The sequence below is a fragment of the Leiobunum rupestre genome, chromosome 4 (assembly GCF_980474605.1).
Source record: "Leiobunum rupestre chromosome 4, qqLeiRupe1.1.hap1, whole genome shotgun sequence".
NCBI classification, from domain to species: domain Eukaryota; kingdom Metazoa; phylum Arthropoda; class Arachnida; order Opiliones; family Sclerosomatidae; genus Leiobunum; species Leiobunum rupestre.
In genome coordinates, this window is record NC_143387.1 from 48,641,350 (window position 1) to 48,663,091 (window position 21,742).

Genomic DNA, 21,742 nt, shown 5'->3' on the forward strand with positions numbered 1-21,742 from the left:
CTCGCACCTTCTACAAGTTCCCCCTACACGTTTTCTAATCTATTACTTTAATAGTCGGCGCTATCACCTAGGAAATTTTGTAATTTTTTCGAGGAAAATAGTTACCATAGAATTAGGAAATATACTAGCGTATATTGGCACCACTGTCAGACACATTTCCACTGCAGCAGTTCCGTCAACATTGTCGTGTTGTCTCTTTCGTATTCGGAAGTTGAGAGCTACGTTTAGTTTTCTCTTAGAAATGTAAGTTATGACATATAAAAACATTTATACGAAGACATCTTGACATGATATAGAATACCATACTAGTTGAAAATGCCTAACGTATGTGCGCTTCATTATAAGCCTTGAACCATATCCTCTTGTTCAAATTGAACTTTTGATTAAAGGGAAAGGTACTATGGCATTTGCCTTCTTAAGTTACACACTGAAAACTAGTTTTCACTTATAGAGTACGCTCTCCTATTGTGCTTAAAGTAGTTTGATCAACTTTTAATTAGAGTTAATTAATCATAACGTAATATTCCAAACCCTGAAAAGCTAACGTAGTGTTCTAATCAACTTCGAATTTTCAAACATTTTAAGCTCTAGAGGAAAGTTTCATCTATTCATGGAAAAATAATTTGGAGGGTTAATGTTAAATCTTGGACATTTTGACTAAAACGAAATTGCTAACTTCAAAAAAAACTCCACTATTGTACAATAAAATTCAATTTATTATTTAAAACGCTATAACTGTCGTCGTAGCATCTAAATGGCTATAGCGTTTGAAATAATAAATTGAATTTTATTGTACAAAAGTCTAGTTTTTTTTGAAGCTAGTTATATGTACAAAACAGTCCGTATACCATTTGTTTGCATTTGTATACACTTTTGGTCCCAGTGTAAGAAAATAGTTATGAACTAATGTTGTACACTTGTAGGTCCAAAGTAACATTCAAGATAACACTCACATCTGATCCAAAGCTACCATATAAAGTGTAAGTCTCAAATTGATTTGCTTTCTGTTAACATTTTTTAAATTAATCTTGCAGTTTCTGTACGTAAAGAACAGCTGAAAACTAACATTGTTATGGTTTGCCCAGCTCTACTTAGAAAACTAACAATTTTTAATGAATAGTTTAATGAACAAAAACTCTACTATCTTACCTTCTTAAATGAAGTTTTCCATTAAGAGGGATACAGCAAAAGTGTAATAGGCAGAAAAATCAAGTTGTGGTTAATTCCAATGAGGGCAACCTTAAGGCATATTTACTAGTTTTGATCATTTAGTTTAATTTATTTTGATTCATCAGGAATTGAGAGTAATAAATAACTTTAATTAATCCCCAGATTAAGTGTTCCGGATGTCACACCATTTACAGCAGTATTAAAATTTGCCGCAGAAGAGGTAATATCTACATACTAAAATAGTCACTCTTGATAAATTTTGAAAAACCCAAATATCACAGTTTAAAGTTCCACCTGCTACCAGTGCAATAATAACAGATGATGGTATTGGAATTAACCCTGCACAAACCGCTGGTAAATGTTGCTAATATTTAAACATTTTAATGTGTTTCAATCAATTGTATTATACCCTCAGGTGATGTATTTTTGAAACATGGTTCAGAATTGAGGATAATACCCAGGGATAGAGTTGGAAAACTTATTTTGTAATATTTACTGTACATAAAATGTTCAAAAATTTGTTTATTAAATATTTTGGTTTATGACATAAATTAGCTTTTTTGTAGCTTAAAATATTTTAGTATTAATTTATATATATAATTATAGCAAATATGATCACACAATCAAAATTAAAAAAATTTGGCCCACAAATACTTGGTTTTACAATTACATTATATTGCAATAAATTTTAAAAGCAAACAAAATGTTGAATGGAATATTATGCCATGAAACATGAGTAATAATTACGTGAGCAAACAATTGAGTTTTTCCAAACATTATACATTGTTGAAATTACACTTTACTCTTTTGACTACCATCTTCATCCTACAATAGAATACAAGATTCAATAAATATAATTTATGTTTCATACTATCTAGTTGGATTTTCACTTAGTAGCAATTCTAATCTTATTAAACACTTACCCATTCATTTGGATCAACCCCTTCACAAGAATCCTGAGGTAAGCTTTGTCCCTCGTAATTTAATTTATCCGTCATGGCTTGTATAATCTATTTCCCAATAAATTATATGAAACAAGATTAAATGTGAAATTTTACTCAACAGAATTAAGAAAATTGATGTGTTGGTTGCATGAAATCTTCCAAAGTGGTTAATTCAGTTTTATTTCTATCAGACGTTCAACCAATATGGGTGCAATAAGCAAATTAGATAATTTACTTTAAGAAAAGAAATCACTATCCCATCTGGCTATACACATGTAAATTACCAATAGAATCAGTTGAACATTTTAAACTGTCGGTTAAATAAACAATCACAATGATTTGAATTGACAAAAAGTGTGTGGTGAGCCCTTATCAGACAATTTCAAAGTAAACAAGGGGTTTAAGCAAGACTGATTTTAAATAAATTAAAAATAAAGCATTAATTTCCTAAACTCAGTTTTATATGCACCGTCTGCAAGAGAGTATTATGGTAATTTTGAATGAAGTGCCAAAAGTTTTAGCACCAGCTTTTATCATGAGTTATTGAATGCTCTTGTTGCTTTCTTTAAAACCAGTAATGTTCAGCTTTGAGATGATAAATGTTAATAACCACTAAATTTACAATAAAAAATTTTTATCTAAAAAACTAGATATATAATATAAAAGAAGTATGGGTAATATAAATTCGATTTAAAGAAGAAAAAAACTTACTCTCTCCTCCTTTTGTTTGGTCCCTTGCATAAAAGCCAAAGAGCTTTCTAAAACTACATCTCCCTCAAATTGAATTCTGACATCATTTCCTTGTCCTTGACTCAAACCAGCAACACTTTTAGATGGTGTCTTGGCAGTACTTGGAGCTTCAGACACTGGAAACACACTTCCCATTAATATTAGATTTTTTTAACAGAAAAAAGTTATCTGCACTGAAACTACTATAAAAACACATAGGAAAATTGTTTTAACTACTCGGTATTATTTCAGTGCCTGATCTACCTAATAATAGTTCTTTACGGAAATCTTACATAATGGCATTCCTTCAGGTTTCAAACTTATTTTCTTTACTTCCCTTGTCACTTTGTTCAGCCATTCAGAAGCTGTGTATGTTGGTTCCCAAGTTATTCGTGTATCAGGAAATAAATCATCTTGAAAAAATTCTTTCTGTATGATAAAAAAATGAAAGTAGTACATGAATGCCAAGTTGCATATTCAAAAGCATAGAAATGTATGAGTAATAATGGTGCTCAAGTATTTAATAATTATGATGATGATAATAATAATCATAGTAATATTTGATCCACTATGAAGCACTGTGCCAGAAGTAGATAAGTGTAATTAAAGAAATGGGTCCAAGGTTAGCCAAAATTATTACTCATAAGTTGTGAAAAAGAGAAAGCATCTTACCTTAAGACGTGGCACAGAAAAGGTAAGTGGTTCTATGCTGTTCGGCGTCAATCTAAAAGACCTGGCAAATTCAACTTTCGTAACATCACAAGCGTTTTTAGGTAAGAAAGCGACAGCTTGATGTGGTACACCTTGACACTTGTAGTGTGAAAGTGGATGGAAACAAGTTCCGTCTTTTGCAACTTCAAAAGCATAAACTGTTGAGTCTCCTCTCCCCGTTAGGAATAAAGTAGAACTATCTTCATCATAGAAAGGTACCAAAATAGAAGGGCTCACATCCAGTCCCTCAGTTGCTACAGGAGTAGATAGGTCCTTAAGGTCATAAAGGCTTATTAGGCGTTCAGATACTCTAGAAAACAAAAGTTAGAAAAAGCTACACTTTTAATTTCGTTTAAGAAAATGATATGAACAAAAACTACACAAAAGGGGTGCAACTAATTGACTTAGGCCTGTGGTTAATTGGGTATTAGCTTAGCTGATTTCTAAGCGCCAGTAATTAATTTGCTTACTGTATACAGGGTTTTCAAAAGGTTATGCAAAAATTTTAAGGAATTGTAGGGAGTGAGTTGAGAAGTATGCCAGTTTCTTTCCCATTTTCCTACGAAGAGTTATAAGAGCGCCAGAGAGCTTCAAAGTGTGGCCTACTTCCAGGGGCTAGTAGGCCACACTTTGAAGCTCTCTGGCGCTCTTTTAACTCTTCATATGAAAATGGGAGAGACTGCCATACTTCTCAACTCACCCCCTAAAACTCCTTCAAATTTTTGCATAACCTTTTGAAACACCCTGTATAATCGCTTAACATGCAGTAAGATATTTTTAGTTTTTATTTCTTGGCAAAGCATCATATGAAATCCTCACCTACTAAATCCTGTTGTGACTAAATGAGTTCCATTCATAACCCACGTACATCTGGCACCCCTGCTGCCTTGCGGTCCAGGTCCTTCACATACAGGAACATCCGTGACTCTTGGATCATAAACTCTTATCTTTTGGTCTTTACAAACAGTAGCTAATAATCTGCCATCTGGGCTCCAAGCTATACTAAATATTTGGTCTGAATGTCCATTGAGCAATAGTTTCTGTTCACTATTTCTCACATCCCACACCCTGACTGTCAAATCGTATGATGCTGATGCTAAAATATCCTTGGCAGTTGTATTGAATTTCACTATTTGCACTTTTTCCATATGACCTTTTAACACTGATTGGGGTTCAGTTATACTTTGAGTAAGATTCTCGACTTTCCAAATTTGAACAGTTCCATCATCACATCCTATATTGAAATAAAGTAATTATAGGGATCAATCAACAAGGTAAATTGTACACTAAATGGTTTTCTGGTTCCTAACAGTTAGGTAACAGAATCTAGATTATGGTACTATCTTAAGACATTGTCATTGAAAATTGTATTTTCTCCAGCCCACATTCTTCTACGTTTATATATCTATCTCTCACCAAGGATCGAACCATGCCTTGGCCTCACCATAGGCCTGGCAATTCAGAAGACCCTCTGCCACGGTGCTGAGCCAAACATTTTTAAGCCCTTTGCCTAGACACGTTTTTAGACCCTTGTGCAATCTATTTAAGGCTAAGAATCGATCAGAGGCTTGGTCTCGTCCTCTGCCTTGGCCACATAGAAAACCTTCGGCTTCCTAGGTGCCAAGCCAAACATTTTTAAACCTAGTCAATGCTACGCAGCAAAATATTAATTACTAGTTTCCTACCTCCACATTTGGTGGCCAAATAAAATTTGCTTATTACAAATAAAATTTTAATCTGGAATCTCTCTCTTTTGTGGTCAGAGTAACTTTTGCCTGTTTATACATATCAAAAAATAAGGATCATTTCGATCATGTTGATAATTAATCCTAAGCCAATCTGGGGTATTTTTGATAAAATAAATTAAATTACCAACTAACGGCGGAAAAAGAAGTAACTTTATCACAAAAGGTCCTACATTGATTTTTGTCTACCAAATTTCCCCATCACAGTTATGAGTAGTGTTGGGCCCAAACCGATATGAAATCGGTATCGGTCACCGATATCGAGATTTCCCGATTAATCGGTTCGCGTCTAAAATACCGATTTTACCCGATTATAAAAAAAACCTTCCAATACCGATTTTACCCGATTTTTTCCGATTATTTAAAACCAATTTTCTTAAAGTCCTGGTAGATGGCGTCACTAACCTTGACAATTTGAAGTTCAAACTTCAGTTGCGGCATGGAGAAATGGCGGTAGAGAGGAAGAAACGCCGTTTTCGTAGATCGAGATTTTTTTAAATCGGTAACATTAGTATTGGACCATTGATAATGAATTGTAAAATCGATATCGGTGAAAATCAGTAAAAAATCGGGAAAATCGGTATCAGTACTGATTTGCCATATCGGTAAAAAAATCGGTATCGGTATCGGTTGAAACATGAAATCAGTATCGGTATCGGTATCGGTTGAAACATGAAATCTGTATCGGTATCGGTATCGGCATCGGTTAAATTACGATATCGGCTCAATTCTCTTTATGTACACAAATATGACACAATATGCTACTATATACCAACTTACCAACTGCTAAACATGTTGGGTCAAATGGATCCCAAGAAAAATCCATGATGGTAGCACCACAAATAATACTAGGTACAACACCAGATTGCATACGTCCTCTTTTAGAAAGCTAAAAGAAGCATAAAAATTGTCATGCACCATAAAGCAGTACCTTATGAATTAAAACAGTATTTACTTCTATAACCGCAAGATGACCACCCTCGCCAGCAAGTGGCAAAGCAGCCCTCAAATTGTTTATTTGCATTACATCGCATTCCCCTGGCACAGATTTACTTAGTTTAGTGAGATTGGTGATATGAGTTTCCTTTCTACCAAGTTCACCATTCAGATGTCGAAATTTCGTAACTCTCACTGCAAATCAAATCAAGAATATATATCCTCGGGTGTTATCAAACTAAAACTCAATAACACATTTAGAAATCTTTTAAATTAAGTGTTATCAGATATATGTGTATACTAATAATTAACAAAATCTATAAAATTAGAAGACAAATTGGTTTAATCTCGGGACAAAATAAAACATCTACGCTTTCAAGAAGGTGTTACTGTAAGCATTTTTTATACCTCATTATTTAGGTATACTAGAATTCACTTGTTTTAAACATGACTTCATCAGTAATTTTGACAATGCACTAATTGCAGAAGCCAGTCAATATCTTTAAAATAGTACCTTTAAAAATGAGGTAAATACTAGCCTGAAAATCTACTTCTTCTAGGTAGATTAGAGGTAGGAGGAGCTGTTGTTGTTTCAGCCGGTGATGTGGTATCCAGTGGTTGCCCTGTTCTTCTAAGAATAACAGTTGGTGAGTCAGGAGCCACTAACGGTTGTTCTTCTTCCTTGGCAGAACCATGCCAGCTTCGGTTGTTCGCATTGCTATTAACTTGATTTTCACCATTTGTAACAGCCTTATTTGGAGGACTATATGGCTTCGGTCCCAATGAAGGCTGCAAGTAAAATATGACTGTTAAGAGTACCTAGCTTTGACTGACAAATTTACCAATCCTAAAAAGAAAGTGGAAAATAAATTTTTTTTAAATTAATTATCAGCTAGGCTAATACCCAAAGCCCCACCTTAGGCCCAAGTCATCTAGCGACTTATAATGCCCTTAAACAGGTGGCCGGGTTACAATGCGTAGGAGGGTGGTGGTATAATAACAATAATAAAAGCTTTTTATTCAGATATCCTTTTCAGTTACACTGCTTTACAAAAGGGTCTGACACGTTAAATTAATTTAATATTAGTTAATTTAAATCATTATTTGACCAATAATCCAAGACACTTCTATTAAATATTTTTGAATTTCCACAATTCTTAATTTCATTCGGCAAAGAATGCCAGAGTTTAATCCCATTTTCTTTGATACTTTTACTTTTTAAAGTTTTTTTTTAATTTTCTGAGTTTTTATAGAAGTTATTGCCACTACCCCGCGTATTATGATTATGAACTGTGTTACCCTTTGGGAACAATATCAATATATAGTCTGGGTGACTATTGTTATGAACTTTATACATAAATTGCAATAATGCTAAAAAGTATATCCTCTCTAAAGGCAGCCAATTTGAAGTCTCTGTACCAATATAGGGGCTGAATCTTGTCACTTTATTTACAAAATCCATACTAAAAAAAATACAAATAAGTGGGTCTTTTTTAGCAGCTTCACAAAGGGATAAAAGAATTTTGGTGGCACCATAAATTAAACAACTAAATGGGTTTGCTTTTGGCAGCAGATAAAATATAGGAGACAACTCTATATTTAGTATGCTACTTCAATATTTTCCAGCTTAACTCACTAAGCAGAAAATGTTTCATATTGCTGATAAACTTACTTTAGGTGGTTTAAACGGTTTAGATCCTTGTATAGTGCTCGTACTGTCATTATCGGTCGATGTAATATCTTCCCAATCGCGAATCAAGGAATGTTGGCTTCTTCTAAGCATTGAAGGTGATGGTGTTTGTGCTTTTGGAATGTTTTGCTGATTAAAGTTCATATTTATTGAAGTACAAGCAGTTCTAGGTTTATTAGTGTTACTAGATGGTGTGCTGGATTTAGGTTGTTCTATTTCTGATCCTAAAACATGGTCAAATTTCAGTAACCCTCCAGGAGGCCTTTTCATTGGATCTAAAGGTATTCGTTGAATCTAAAAATCAATAAAAATATAGAAGCTTATTTTAAATATTGACCCTAAAAATCAATAATAAAACAAAGAATTAACTGCTTTTTGTACAATCATATTGTACAATAAAATGGATTTGAATGTTAGAGGACGCAGTCATAAAACAAGATGTTCTTCAAAATATGGCCAGCTAAAGCTATTTCCGTGCTTATGTTTTCCCCATTTTGAGATGTGTTGCGCAGCAATGTTTTGTGAATAAGCCTTTAGAATATTCATTATGCAAGATTATTTAATTTTTTTTATTTTAATTGTATATGAGTGGTTCAGAATTTCTCTTTGGCAGACTTATTAGTTAACCCTGTGCGGGTACTAGTTTCAGACTCGCGAAGTTTTAATACATCCCTTACCAAAAAATAAGTGGTCTAGGAAATACTTTAAGTTGGTATTTGTTAAAAGTTAAGACTTTTAGTTTACTTAAACTACTATGAGACTCTTAGAAGTTAGAAGTGGTTCCATACAGTTGAAGACTAACTGGGCTCGACCAACAAATTAAAGACTAACTGGGCTCGACCAACAAATTAAAGACTAACTGGGCTCGACCAACAAATTAAAGACTAACTGGGCTCGACCAACAAATTAAAGACTAACTGGGCTCGACCAACAAATTAAAGACTAACTGGGCTCGACCAACAAATTAAAGACTAACTGGGCTCGGACCAGAAAATTAAGACTAACTGGGCTCGGACCAGAAAATTAAGACTAACTGGGCTCGGACCAGAAAATTAAGACTAACTGGGCTCGGACCAGAAAATTAAGACTAACTGGGCTCGGACCAGAAAATTAAGACTAACTGGGCTCGGACCAGAAAATTAAGACTAACTGGGCTCGGACCAGAAAATTAAGACTAACTGGGCTCGGACCAGAAAATTAAGACTAACTGGGCTCGGACCAGAAAATTAAGACTAACTGGGATCGGACCAGAAAATTAAGACTAACTGGGCTCGGACCAGAAAACTAAGACTAGCTGGGCTCGGACCAGAAAACTAAGACTAGCTGGGCTCGAACGAGTACTCGGGAACTGGACTCAAATTTCCTACCTAATTTCTATAGTTCTAGTTTTTGTTTAGTGTTGATTCTAATATTTTATCGGAAAACAGCGAAAACCACCAATATTTTTTAAAAGCTTATTACATTATCGTTTGTTTTGGTAATAACGTATTGATAACTAAATTCCTTATACGTAAAACAATTATATGGTTTTATTAAAGGTAGAATTTTGATTCCAATGTCGTATTAGTGTTCTCCATAAAGGTTAAGAGGATTATTGAGAATCCCAAAGTTAGGTTTCTCTCTGGTTTCCCTCCAAACATTCACCCTCCGTCAATGCTCAGAATGGGGCTGGTGCACGCCTAAAAAGTGGTGTTGGCGGATACACGATGGAACTATTTTTAAGAAAAACGTTACTAATCCCTTAAAATTAATACTTTTTTAAAATTAATTTAATTAAAAAAATTATCATTTGCAGCCCAAATGAATCACTTCGTAATCTACGCGTCAAGTGCTACATTCTCCGCCATAAAAAAACGCTAATCCCCTAAAATTACTACTTTTTTAAAATTAAGTTAATTAAAAAAATTATCATTTGCGGCCCAAAAAAAATCACTTAGTAAACTACGCGTCAAGTGCTACCTTCTCCGCCAAAACAAAAAATACATAAGGCTGCTGTTGTTCAATTTTGCCTATTTTTCTATTAATATTTAGAAATTCAATTATTAATTTGCAATGATGATGGGTTTGTTGGTTTAAATAGGAATAGGTGACCCAAATTTCATACATTTGGTAATAGTTAAATATCTACACCAATGCCATTAGCTAAATAGGATATAACTAATGATATTTGTATTTGGTAATTTCAAAGGACAACCTTGCCCAGTTGAATTAACTGATATTTAGGATCTATAAAAAGTACTTACTGGGGTATTTTTTCCATTCATCCAATCTTGAAATGTCATGGATGGTTCAGTACCTCTAGTATCAGGGAAGAGGTCACTGTGAAAATCTCGATACGACTGTAAATAAAACATAAAAGGAGTTTTATTTTATTTTAGCACAAAAGTCTCTTCATTCACTAGCTTGTAGGTTAACTCAACATAAATGTAAGTTTTAAAATACTTTATACAATTACCTTTCTTGGTACTGTATATTTAATTGGCATCACACAATCTGAACCCAAAAGCAAAACTCTATTGACTTCACCCGTCATGACTTGCATTGCTCTCTTTGGAACAAGTGCTATGCCTTTAACTTGAACTTCACCAGTGAAACGGGTTGCTAATTTAGTTAAATAGAATTACAAAAATGTAATTAGGACAAACAAAGCCTTAAAAATTGTTTGCTATAGTGATAAGACGTGGAAAGTAATATTATTCAAACGGCTTATATTTTCACATATTTAACTACCTCTGCATTCTACACCATCACTAGGCATTTCATTGCCTAATAATATTGAAATAAAAGAAATAACAATTACCTTCATTATAAAAAGGCTCGTTATCAATAACTTCATAGTAGCACACAGTAGTATCAGCCTAAAAAGAACAATTTTACTTAGATATTACCAAGGAAACTAAATACCAGATAAAGAATTTTATCTTAATGTATGAATATAATGCAAAGAAATTATCTAACCTTGGCAGCCATGAACAACATTTTTGTATCGGGATCATACAAAGGAATTAGAACCCTATGGAAAAAAATTACTTAAAACATATCCCCCACAAGCTGGCTTATGGTATTCAGGCTGTGTTTAACCACCAAAAATATAGGAGCGAGCCTGCCTGTCAGAGAGGGAAAAAGAATATACATCTGTAGATAGTCCGTGAGCCAGCCAAGTTGCCAATATCAAATAGGCGCACCCTGGTTTGATCACATTTTCACCCCTTTTGGAGAAAAATGGTGGTTAAATTACCCCTTCAAACGTTAGCAAAGTGTTGTAATGACCTAGGGAGTAGACGTATTTGAAAATGTGATGAAAAGTGTCAAGACCGTCTGGTTTGATTTGAAAAAAGGTTTTTTTACCACTTTGAAACCAAATAGCTCCTGATCCACTCGTTATATTGCAATAATATGACTTTTTGTACCTAAGATGGCCTATCAAATGTAATACTCAATACGCTGAAACATATAGATAAGGAGATACACGCCCTTAAAAATTCCCTTTTTACAGATTTCCATCCCCCATTTGGAGGGGAAATTCCTGCCCTCCAATTTTTAACAATTTTTTTCGATGACCTTTAAGTGTTGGCTTTTTCAAAAAAGTTATCAAATATTTTAGAATGCATACTTCAATTTGAGTGACGTCATTATTTGTTTTCAATGCTTTCAATCAAGATTAACTCCCATATGGTTTGTTTTACAGCACTGCATCACTGAGCATGACTTACTCCATGGGTTATTGCGTATCCAATGCAATGATTTTCAGTTCTACTAGTTTTGGAGATAACAAGGCTTAAAACGCGATATTTAACCCAATTTTTAAATTTCATCTACCCCTTTTGAGAGGGAAAGCTACCCCTTACGATACGAATATCCACCAATTTTTCCAATGACCCTTGAAAATGTACCGACAAGCTCTTGGCTCACGGACTAAGAGTTGGTTCATTTTATCCTTATGCTTTCAAATATTTACAGATAACAATAATTAAAAATATCAGGTCACACCACTTTTTAAAGGCATGTTAAAAAGATTCCAATAACTTTGTAACCATTCAGAGCATTTCTCATTGTGTGAGATTTGTGAAGAAGAAACTCACCCAAGAGAGCATTCGCCAGTAATGGTACTAAATGAATTATTGAACTTCCTTACATCCCAGAAACATACTTCACGTTCTCGGCTCTAGATAAAAATAAACACCTTATATCAGAATTTAGAAGGCCACCTAGAAAGTATAGACTTAATAGAAATGATAGCCAAAGTAAAAAGTTCTAGAATGACAGGTTACTAAATTTGAAAACTCAAAAGCTTTGGGTTGTGACTAAATTTGAAGACTCAAAAGCTTTGGGTTGTGACTAAATTTGAATACTCAAAAGCTTTGGGTTGTGAAGTAACATTTTTTATTGGTTTCCAAGGGTTAAAAATTAGGTTCCATTCGCATTCATTTAAATTTTTTATAATTCAGCCATGAACTACATCTTATAATTATTTTTTACATGAGGGAGAGAGACACAAAATTTGGCTGAAACTTGTTTGAAAAAATTAAAACGCATGAAAATTTCCACAATATTAACATCTATACACAGCTCAAAAAATAATTTTTCGGAACAGGATCTTTGAAATTTCTAGGAAATTAATATTTTGAAATTTTTCATGAATTTTAATTCACAAATCAAATACTTCCAAATGAGTGTCTAGTTTGGCAACAAATCTATATCCCATAAAAATTCTAAATATTTCACTTACCATGCCAAACCCTGTTGACAATATAGTTTCACTATCACCAAGCCATAATATTCTGGAATCTCTGTGATTGGCATGTCCTTTAGTTACCTAGTTAAAAACGGGAAATTGCATTTAAAAAACATAACTTCCATTTTAACTACATCAGTCAAAAATGAAATTGAACATTATTTTATATGGATTAAATAAAAGGGCATTCCAGCTACCAAACACTATTTTGTTTTAGACAACTTTTTAAGTCAACTGAGCAGAGTAAACTAAACTACATGCAAAAATTAACAAGTAAAAACTTACATAAGCAATTTTGCTACTCCTGGGATCATACACATTAAGGGTTCTGTCTCTTCCAGAACTAGCAAGTAGAGAACCATCAGCTTTGAATGAAAGACTTTGTACAACATCTTCGTGACAGGAATGCCCCGAAAATTGTTCATTTTGGACTAGATCCCACAAAGAAACATTTCCACCATGTCCAGTGGCCAGCACAGAATCAACGCAAGGATGAAAAACTAAACTTTCAATTCTACTTTGAAACGGAGGAAGGGTTTGTTCAGGGTTAGTTGGATAGTGTACGACAGTTCCACCTCCACTTTTTAAGCGCCACAGCTTAACCTAACAAAAGAAAGGTAAAAAAACAAAAAGCTAATAATTAGTTGGGAGCATGTTTACAAATATAGTTAGGACACAGTTTTCCTTTTCTGGGATTTTGGATCACCACTGTTAATACACTGTAAAACAAACTATTATTATTATTATTATTGAGTGGGGTGGCAAGCCAAGCACTTCGACCTAAGGTCCATTGTGCATCCCCAAAACTGGGTGACTTAAATAAGTCCTATTGCTGACAAAAAGCTTAAAATCTACCAGGCCGTGATGTTAGAGACGTCATACGTCTCCAACCGGTGCATACCCAAATGCTCAAATCTCTGGGCTGCATAGTAATCGCAGCTACAGAGTACATGTGAGGCAGTTTCCTCCTCAGCTAGACAAGCTCTGCAAATCGGGTCATCGCTGGCCCCACTAAGAGTTAAATGTCTGTTTAGATGGCAATGGCCTGTAAGTATAACCATCCTAATACTAGCCCTAGAGAGCGAGAGCAGTTCTCTGGCCAAGAGTAAACTCTTTGGCCTGATATTGACCCTCAATCTCAGACCATTGTCTGAGTTGACGATCTGACATAAACTTGGAGATCAAGCCGCGTACAAGTCCCCAGGAGGTTAACGGTAATAGTTAGTGTAGGGAGCTGTTGGCTCGATCGCGTAGCATGCTGGGCTTGCCACCACCCTCCTACGCATTGTAACCCGGCCACCTGAATTAAAGGCTTCAAAAGTCGCTTGATGACTTAGGCCTAAGGTGGTGCCTTGGGTATAAGCCTAGCTGATAAAAAAAAATTATCAATACACGATGGCTTAGTAGCATTATGATATCTCCAATAGCACTAATAACTAATAACTAAAAAATTGGATCATGCATGTTGACTATCTTCTTAAGACAACAAAATCTAGACTATGGCTTCTTAGACCCTTACAGAACTATGTGAATTCTAATACCTTAAGATTATTGTATACCTCCCTAATTAAACCATTATTTGATTATGGTAATCGTTTTTACTCACAAGCCAATAAAACCACCCTAGATTAACTGAATTGTGTATTACACATGGCTGTAAAATTAATTGCCAAGAAAGCAAAATATTCTTCTATTACTGAGGCAAAAAAGATAGCAAGTATTAACAATTCAAAATTTAATTATATGTACAGCCTCTTTATATTTATATATAAAATTAAGCAAGGGAAAGCACCCCCATATGCTATAAAGTGGTTTCCGCAACATGTTCAGGGATCTTATACTAGGGGTTGCAATAATAACTTCTATGTTGAAATGTGTAAAGAGTTTTGCGGGAAAAGTGTCAAAAAATAAATATAAATTGAATATGTAACTAAATGTATTTATAAAGGAAATATCACTATTTAAAAGAACTTGATCTATAGGTTATTTATTTTACGCCTGAAGTATATTATGCGTCTAATTTCCTTGTAGTTAATTTAATGTAATTAATTTAAAATATAGGTCCCCCCAATTTAATTATGACTAGGACCCTTTTGTAAATAAGAAAATTTTCTTAAAAGGTGATCCAATAAAAAAGCATTTTATTATTATTATTATTATTAATGTTTTTGTTCTTTTGTTGACAGTTAAAAATTATTCAAAACTATGGCATTTAAAAAATATTATAGGAACACATCATGAGACTTACATATCTGTCTTGAGAACCAGTCACTAGAAGTCCATCATCAAATGGAGAGAAATCAAAATCTGATATTGTTTCTAAAATGAAACAGAATTATGGTATATGATTAAAACTTGTTGAGGGCACTGCTTCATTACGGTAAAAATTTTATAATTTCCGGTCAGAAACCTTTTTATAGCTTCATAGACCCTAATGGTCTATGAAGCTATAAAAATGTATATTTGAGTTATGCCCAGTTTACCTCTAACTACTCAACAGTTTTTGGGTGAATATCAACACAAAAACGCATGTACGTACGCATGTCCAATTTTTTTTTCTGGATACTTTAGACGATACTGAACATTTGTGTCAAAATTATTTTGCAAATGCAAATTTGCAGCAAAGACAATTTTTGAAAATTATTCAAAATTAACATTTTCTAGCATTACTTTTCCATTTGTGATATAGTAGGTACACAAAATTTTCCATTTGTGTAATATTGGGCGGGGACAAAGTATTTGCTATTTCTTTTTTGGTAATATGTCCTCTAGGTCGCGATGCTAGACGGCCCATCGTGATTAGCAAGAATGGGGTAGGGGTGGCACGCTACGCTCTCATGCAGCGCTGTCAAGAGTTAACACTAAGATTATTATTATATTTTGGTATTTATCCCCGATACTTTTTTTCACTTGTCTGGAGTTTGGTGATAGGTGCTTTACCGAAATTTGCAGAGGGCACACAGGCAGTTTAATGAAATTTTGATAACATTTAATTTCTGCTAATAAAAATTGGACAATGCTTTACTTTGATTGCATATTTATTTCTTTTAAGCCCATCGCGTATCCTACTTCACCTGCAACAATGAAGCGGGCAGAGTTTTGGCAAAGGGCAAAGCTAAAAAAACGTTAATTTTACAGAATTAATATCTCAGCAAATTTTCATTTCCACAAAAAATTTACATATAAATGTTCAGTATTGTCTAAAGTATCAAAAAAAAATCAAAAATTGTGTTGATATTTTGCCCAGTTTTTAATACCATTTAATAAGAATTTTTTACTTTAAATTCCACAGCCGTAAAAAAAATTATTTTATTTAAGCAAACTTCTTAATTTCTAATAGAGCCACCTAGAAGCTAATGAAATTAGTTCACATAGCTGCTTGATTTTCATCAGCTAAGCAGAAGCGGGTGTTGTTAACTACAGCGTCCTCATTGATTTTTATTTTTATTTTGCTTGCGCCTGATAGACCTTGTCACGTAGATAGCTAGGGTATTTTTTATTTTGGCTGCAAATGATAATTTAATTTAAAAAATTGCACATTTTTGGACATTTCACGTTTTTTGTTGTAATTATTTTTGTCGTATGTTCGCTGACACCACATGTTTTTCAGTCCTAATAATTTCCACGTGACATTCCGGTAGTTTATAAAATAAATTAAAATTTTGGTTAATTTTGGGAATTTTCTAGGTGTTTTGTATTATTTGGCCGCAAACGCTTATTTAATTTTTTAATTTAATTTAAAATTTGCACTTTTTTTGGCCTTTTAACGTTTTTTGATGTTATTATTTTCGTCGTGTGTTCGCTGACACTTGCAGTCGAGCGAAGCGAGTGCGCGGCGCAGTCAGTCGCCGATGTAAAATCAGTCTGTTACATAGTCTTTGCATAATTTTTAATTCACTATATATCCTTAAGTATTAAATTCCGAAAAATTATTTTAACGGCAATAGATTCTTTGCGAAAAATACTATATTATAGCACAATCTAAACAAATTTCACCCAACCCTTGAAACTTTTGTACATTTTCCTGTAATTAAATTAAATGCTTCACAACTGTTTTCGTTTTTGTAACTATTTCACTAATTACGATGTCACTAGGTACGATTCCAGATGGCCCAACTATAGAAATAGAAATGAGACTAGAACCACGATCGGATTGGGGGGAAATGTACCAGCTCGATGGCCGCCATTAGTGGAATTGCACACATACGCGCCATCTAATAAAAATAATTTAAACTAAATATGATCACGTGGCATAACGTCTTATGCAACGTCGTCTGGTTTGTTTGTGTTTTTCGATCGGTTTTCGACATTGTTGAGTTGTAAAGAAGACAGATTTATTATTTCAGCGACAATATAGAATTTATTTAAACAAATACGAAATTCATTACGTTCAAAAGAATCTACATTACCGTAAATTAGTTTTATAAACGTTTTAAATTTACTGACCTTGAAATAAAATAGGCTTAGAAAACTTATGTATAATTGCTTTCCCTTTCATTCCCAGGTTTTTGTCTCTTGAAAAATAATTCTTATAATATTACATACTTATGAAATGAGCATTTTATTTCCGAAATCGGTTATTACGAAGCAAAAAAATGCAATTTTTAACAATTTTTAATTATACGAGGTTATGCTTATAGATGCAAAAAACGACAACACAAAAGTACCGTCTAATCTCCAAAAATTACAACAAAAAACCATGAGGCCGCTGTAGTTTAATTTTGCCGCAGAAGCTTTGTTTTAGATTGACAAAGCATCTGCTCAGCGGAGAAAAACAAAGCATCCAAGTGAGCTTTCCAGCACAAAAATCCAGGAATAAAAGTATTAAAAAGCGGCTATGGATAAAATTTTGGCTGGGTGGTTTGTTCTACTCAGTCTAGTGATGGCTAAATTTAGGTAGTGTTCGTACAGGGATTCTAACCCCAACAATCAAAAATTAAGTTCGGTTTGACCATTTTTTGGGTTAAAAGTTTTTGTAATTTTAAAGGGTTGCACCCCACTAAATATAAAAGATAGGTTAGGTTCCTTCCCTCCATATAGTGGAATTAGTCTAATAACCTTCAAAATGCGTGGCTCTCAGTCGCCGAGGTGGTTCTCGCTTTTTAGTTTTAGAATTGTTGTCTCAGCTGCAGAAAGCAGTGGTATATATATGTATGTTAACTTCTATTTGAGCCAAACTTTAATGTTAAACTGGTGTGTAGTTTCGCAAATCATGGCGTGAATGAAATTCTCACTTATTTTGAAGGGAATGATAAGGGCCACTAGTCTTTCTTAAACGTTCCAAGAGTATTTTTATATATATTTCCTGGTAGTAACAAAATGTTTACTGCCAAAAAGATGTATTACATTCTTCTAATGTTACACATGGTTTTCCTGCTGTGTGTATCAATCATGACTTTACCCTATCTGCACTCACCAGCATGAGCATGTAATAAGGGCATAGCTTTGTTTTTCCTGCCTGCATCATCTAACGAAAGAACTGCCAGACTTCCTCCACCTAAAAAAAGATTTTTCTTTATTATACAACAATATTAAAAAGTCTGCAGCTGCCATTTATTTAAGATATTTTTTTCTAAAAGAGCCCTAACTGTAAACATAAATTTTAAAAAAGTTAGGTAGACAAAACTCTAATAATTATATTTGTGTGAACCTATTTTCTCTGCTCACAGCTAGTACAATTTACTAGTATTATGCTCAATGAAATAAGTAATATTTTGAAACCTTAACTTAATCAAAGATAATATTGCAATGTCCTTTTGAAATTTCTTAAAAAACATTCCGGACTCGTACCTCTGGTGTCGGTGCTGAAGGCCACGAAAGTGCCACTGGCCTTGATATTGTTCCCAAAACATTGGGGTGATCCAACGTTTACATCTAATATCCATCCCTATCAGAAAATAAATGTTAGATGATAATAATAAGGCATTCACCTTATGGAAAAAAAAAGTATTTTTTTATTTATTTCAGTTATAGGTGGTTTTAGTAGTTTGATTTTGAGCGATTTTGCTGGTTTTTAATTTTTGGGTGGATTTTACATAAGACTTTTTTGGGCTTTTTGAAATATCATGAGGGACTGAGAGCAACAGAATGCCTGGATTTGACATAGAGGGTGAATGAATGAGGTAAAGGAGCATGCAAAGTTGCAGTTTTAATCTATAAGATATGATTCCTGTCTTCATAACAACTTGCATTAGCCTTTAGCATAATATAGGGAAAAAGCAAAGCCTGATTAACAGATAATATCTCAATAATAAAATAAGACTCCCCTCCTCCAAAAAGTTCCACTTAAATTTCTCAAATTCTAACATTGAGAATTTGCAGGTGCACCACATACAATTAGAGTGCACCAACATACTTACAATATCAACAAGGGTGACAATTCAACACTAAAATTACTTCACCTGCCAATTCAGCCCCTAAACCTCCTTTTTTTTATGGTCATCAATAAATTGCAGTCTTCCTTTAACTTTTTGTGTTTTATTGGTAATATTATGGCCATTTGTGGCTTTCAAATGTTTGGTTTTTGGGGGGTGCTGTCAGTTTTCTAGGGGGTTTTGTATTTTCATAATATTTATCTTCTCTTTACTTTTGAATGATTATGGCGACATTTAGGAGGTTTCAAGCTTTTTATACGGATATGGTTTCAATTAAAAAATATACAAACAGAATGCGCAGCAGGAGTTCAGGAATTAAATATGACTTTTTCTAAAACCATACTTCAGAATTACCCAAACAATCATATTGACAAACAAGAATTCCATTCATAGCTTAAAGAGAACAGATCTAAAATCATCATAAGCTGAGCAACTCTCAAGGATGATCTACTTATGCTGCTAGAAAATCTAAATATAGTTTAAGGGGCCGAAGCTCCAGGTTGGAGTTTTCATATTTACCTCTACTTTTTTTGGGACCTTGGGTGTGGCATTCTTGTACTTGGAAGCTTTAAACCTGTAGGACATAGTGATGAAGATATGAAGTCTTGAAAGGTGTATTTGACGCAAAAACTATCTTTTTACATGAAGATGAGATGAGATTCCTGAAATTGAAGATAGTGAAATGATAGCGGAAGTTAGAACATTTGTAACTAATATACTCCAAATTATGCCAGCCAATAGGTTTTGTCCCCTATGTTAAAAAAACTCCTGCTCCAAATTTATTGACATCTTTGAAGGCCTATTCACACAAGCCATCAGTTTTTAAAATAATGTTGACCAACGCAGCTTGCTCCGTGTGAATGGAGAAAATATTTCCATGACATGTTGGGCACTCAAATGCTTTTGCTGGCCAAGTTTTTCAGAAAGGAGATTTTTATGACAGACACCTAGCTCCGAATCTAATATTTTCATACTAATCCTTTTGATTAATCATTAAACGTGTAAATTGTCATATTTGGAATTGGTAAAGCGATTTGGGTAAAAATGTTAGTTTGTCATTTTAACTAAACCTTAGATAATTTCAGGGCTCAAAAACGAAGAACCCAGTTTCGTAGAACGGTTTTCGTGGTTGATTTACTCCAAAATGTATGAAAACCGCATCAGACAGTGGATTCAAAATATAAGACTAATGGAGAATATGCTACAAAAATTGACTGAGCTAGAACCTTATTTTTGTGATGTTTATAAAGATCTTAGCCATGCACAAAAGCTTTGAATGCAATTATTAGGCTTAGGAATATTTTGACCCATTTTCTTAACCTTGTATTCTACATAATGCCAAAAATAGTTGTAAAACTTGCAGAGCTCTAGTAAAAATTTTATGTAAAATTTCCCACACCAGTTTATATGCTTTTTATACACATTGTGGCTCATTTTGCAAATAAACCTCTTTAGCTGAAACATTTTGTGCTACACTTTTAGAAAATTAGGCAACGCCAACAATTTTCCTTTAAGGGTGGTGTGATCTCTATCTCTACCCTACCCATCATTTCAATTAGCTTTCCCTTAATATTCTGCAGTTTCAACTTCTCGTTTCTCCTCAAGCTTTTTTTCAATACTCATTCGGGTGTCCGCTTGTTTTATTTATCTTAACACTACAAAACAAAGCTTAATTCTCCACCAATGAAGTCCTACCAAAGACATGCTTCTTTATCAACTTAGCAGATCCCCATAGTGCAAGCTGTTGCTTTACATTGTTACCTCTTAGGTCTGTGTGGGTTAAGTGAACATTTAGGGTCTAGATTTTACAGGTAGCGCTCTCACCCCCTTAGCACCTTAGGCCTTTCTAATCATATTGATTCTTTCATGAGAAAATAGGGTCTTGTTATCACAAATTGCACCAATTAAAATTTCACATGTTTTCTAATGTTTGTAACTGTCTAGTGTATTATGAAAATGCAATAGGAGAGAAGATACAAAGTAGAAATTCTGAACAATATACACTGAAAAATACTATTAAACCCACCTACCATGTTCAAAGGCATATAGAGTAGAATAGTATGGAAAAATTAGATAAATATTCAAATTCTTTTACCACTCCTTAAGCCCTCTCAGATACATAAAACATGAAATGTCATCTGAGATGGAGAATGAATAAAACGACAAAATATTAGGAGAAGCAAGTGTTATAAATAATTCGAAATATTAATAACGACTCCTTGACAAAACAAAAACGGGTCCACCACTGAAAATCCAATCTTGTACATGACTCACACTAAACTGAGTCATGTGCAGCCGAATTGATACGTTGAGCAAAGGGCATGCATATAATTGTTACCAAGGCTTGAAAATATAATTCTGTTTAAAAGGAAATTTGAGTGGACTAATACAACAAAAACATTGTTTAAATATCAATTAAATATTTCGAAAATAGTAATTATAATATTTAGATTTTTGTTTACCTCCAGCTGTCAAATCCTGTCAACAAAAATTTTACAAAAACCACCAATCTTCCAGGGGCGGATACCGCAATAATGCAAAGACTATTCACAAGACTACATTAAAGCAGTGCTTCCATTCTGTATTTACTAATTTAAATAAAAATTAGGTGAGCAGGATTATTCGGTTTTTCAAATTGCCTTTTTTTTAAATATACAAATTTTCTTTATTATTGTACCAAAATAATGTTTTCACTGAGAGCACGGAAC

General features: G+C 33.8%; 2 protein-coding genes across 4 annotated transcripts; one reads left to right on the forward strand and one right to left on the reverse strand.

The window, feature by feature from the left end:
- Positions 1–73: 73 nt before the first annotated feature.
- Positions 74–1,721, forward strand: Ufm1 (Ubiquitin-fold modifier 1). The gene is made up of 5 exons (XM_090172839.1): positions 74–243; positions 924–980; positions 1,333–1,390; positions 1,452–1,524; positions 1,586–1,721. Coding segments are annotated over exons 1-5 (264 nt in total). The 5' UTR covers positions 74–241; the 3' UTR covers positions 1,660–1,721.
- Positions 1,678–21,711, reverse strand: pod1 (coronin). 3 transcript variants are annotated; one of them, XM_090172836.1, is made up of 23 exons: positions 21,497–21,711; positions 19,554–19,696; positions 18,451–18,547; positions 18,077–18,157; positions 14,909–14,979; positions 12,946–13,263; positions 12,655–12,741; positions 12,008–12,090; positions 10,884–10,938; positions 10,726–10,783; positions 10,381–10,526; positions 10,169–10,264; positions 8,111–8,219; positions 7,908–8,038; positions 6,775–7,024; positions 6,255–6,430; positions 6,080–6,188; positions 4,374–4,788; positions 3,516–3,864; positions 3,137–3,272; positions 2,826–2,980; positions 2,094–2,180; positions 1,678–1,995 (listed from the first exon to the last, which is right to left on the reverse strand). In XM_090172836.1, the coding sequence occupies exons 2-23, from the start codon at positions 19,617–19,619 to the stop codon at positions 1,963–1,965; spliced, it is 3,108 nt and encodes a 1,035-aa protein (XP_090028962.1). In that variant the 5' UTR covers positions 19,620–19,696; positions 21,497–21,711; the 3' UTR covers positions 1,678–1,962. The 3 variants fall into 3 exon arrangements, with proteins under 3 accessions (XP_090028962.1, XP_090028960.1, XP_090028961.1); XM_090172834.1 differs by having other exon boundaries at positions 7,908–8,219; positions 21,497–21,710; XM_090172835.1 differs by lacking the exon at positions 21,497–21,711 and adding an exon at positions 21,065–21,213 and having other exon boundaries at positions 7,908–8,219.
- Positions 21,712–21,742: the final 31 nt, after the last annotated feature.

Bases quoted from the DNA above. Each gene is read 5' to 3' on its own strand.
- pod1 (XM_090172834.1), bottom strand. From the start codon at position 19,619: ATGTCCTACAGGTTTAAAGCTTCCAAGTACAAGAATGCCACACCCAAG. The intron at 12,742-12,945 runs GTAAGTTTTTAC...GTTTTTAACTAG, and splicing joins GGAGTAGCAAAATTGCTTAT to GTAACTAAAGGACATGCCAA. The intron at 8,220-10,168 runs GTAAGTACTTTT...ATTGATTTTTAG, and splicing joins TGAATGGAAAAAATACCCCA to ATTCAACGAATACCTTTAGA.
- Ufm1 (XM_090172839.1), top strand. The intron at 1,391-1,451 runs GTAATATCTACA...CAAATATCACAG, and splicing joins TAAAATTTGCCGCAGAAGAG to TTTAAAGTTCCACCTGCTAC. The intron at 1,525-1,585 runs GTAAATGTTGCT...TTATACCCTCAG, and splicing joins TAACCCTGCACAAACCGCTG to GTGATGTATTTTTGAAACAT.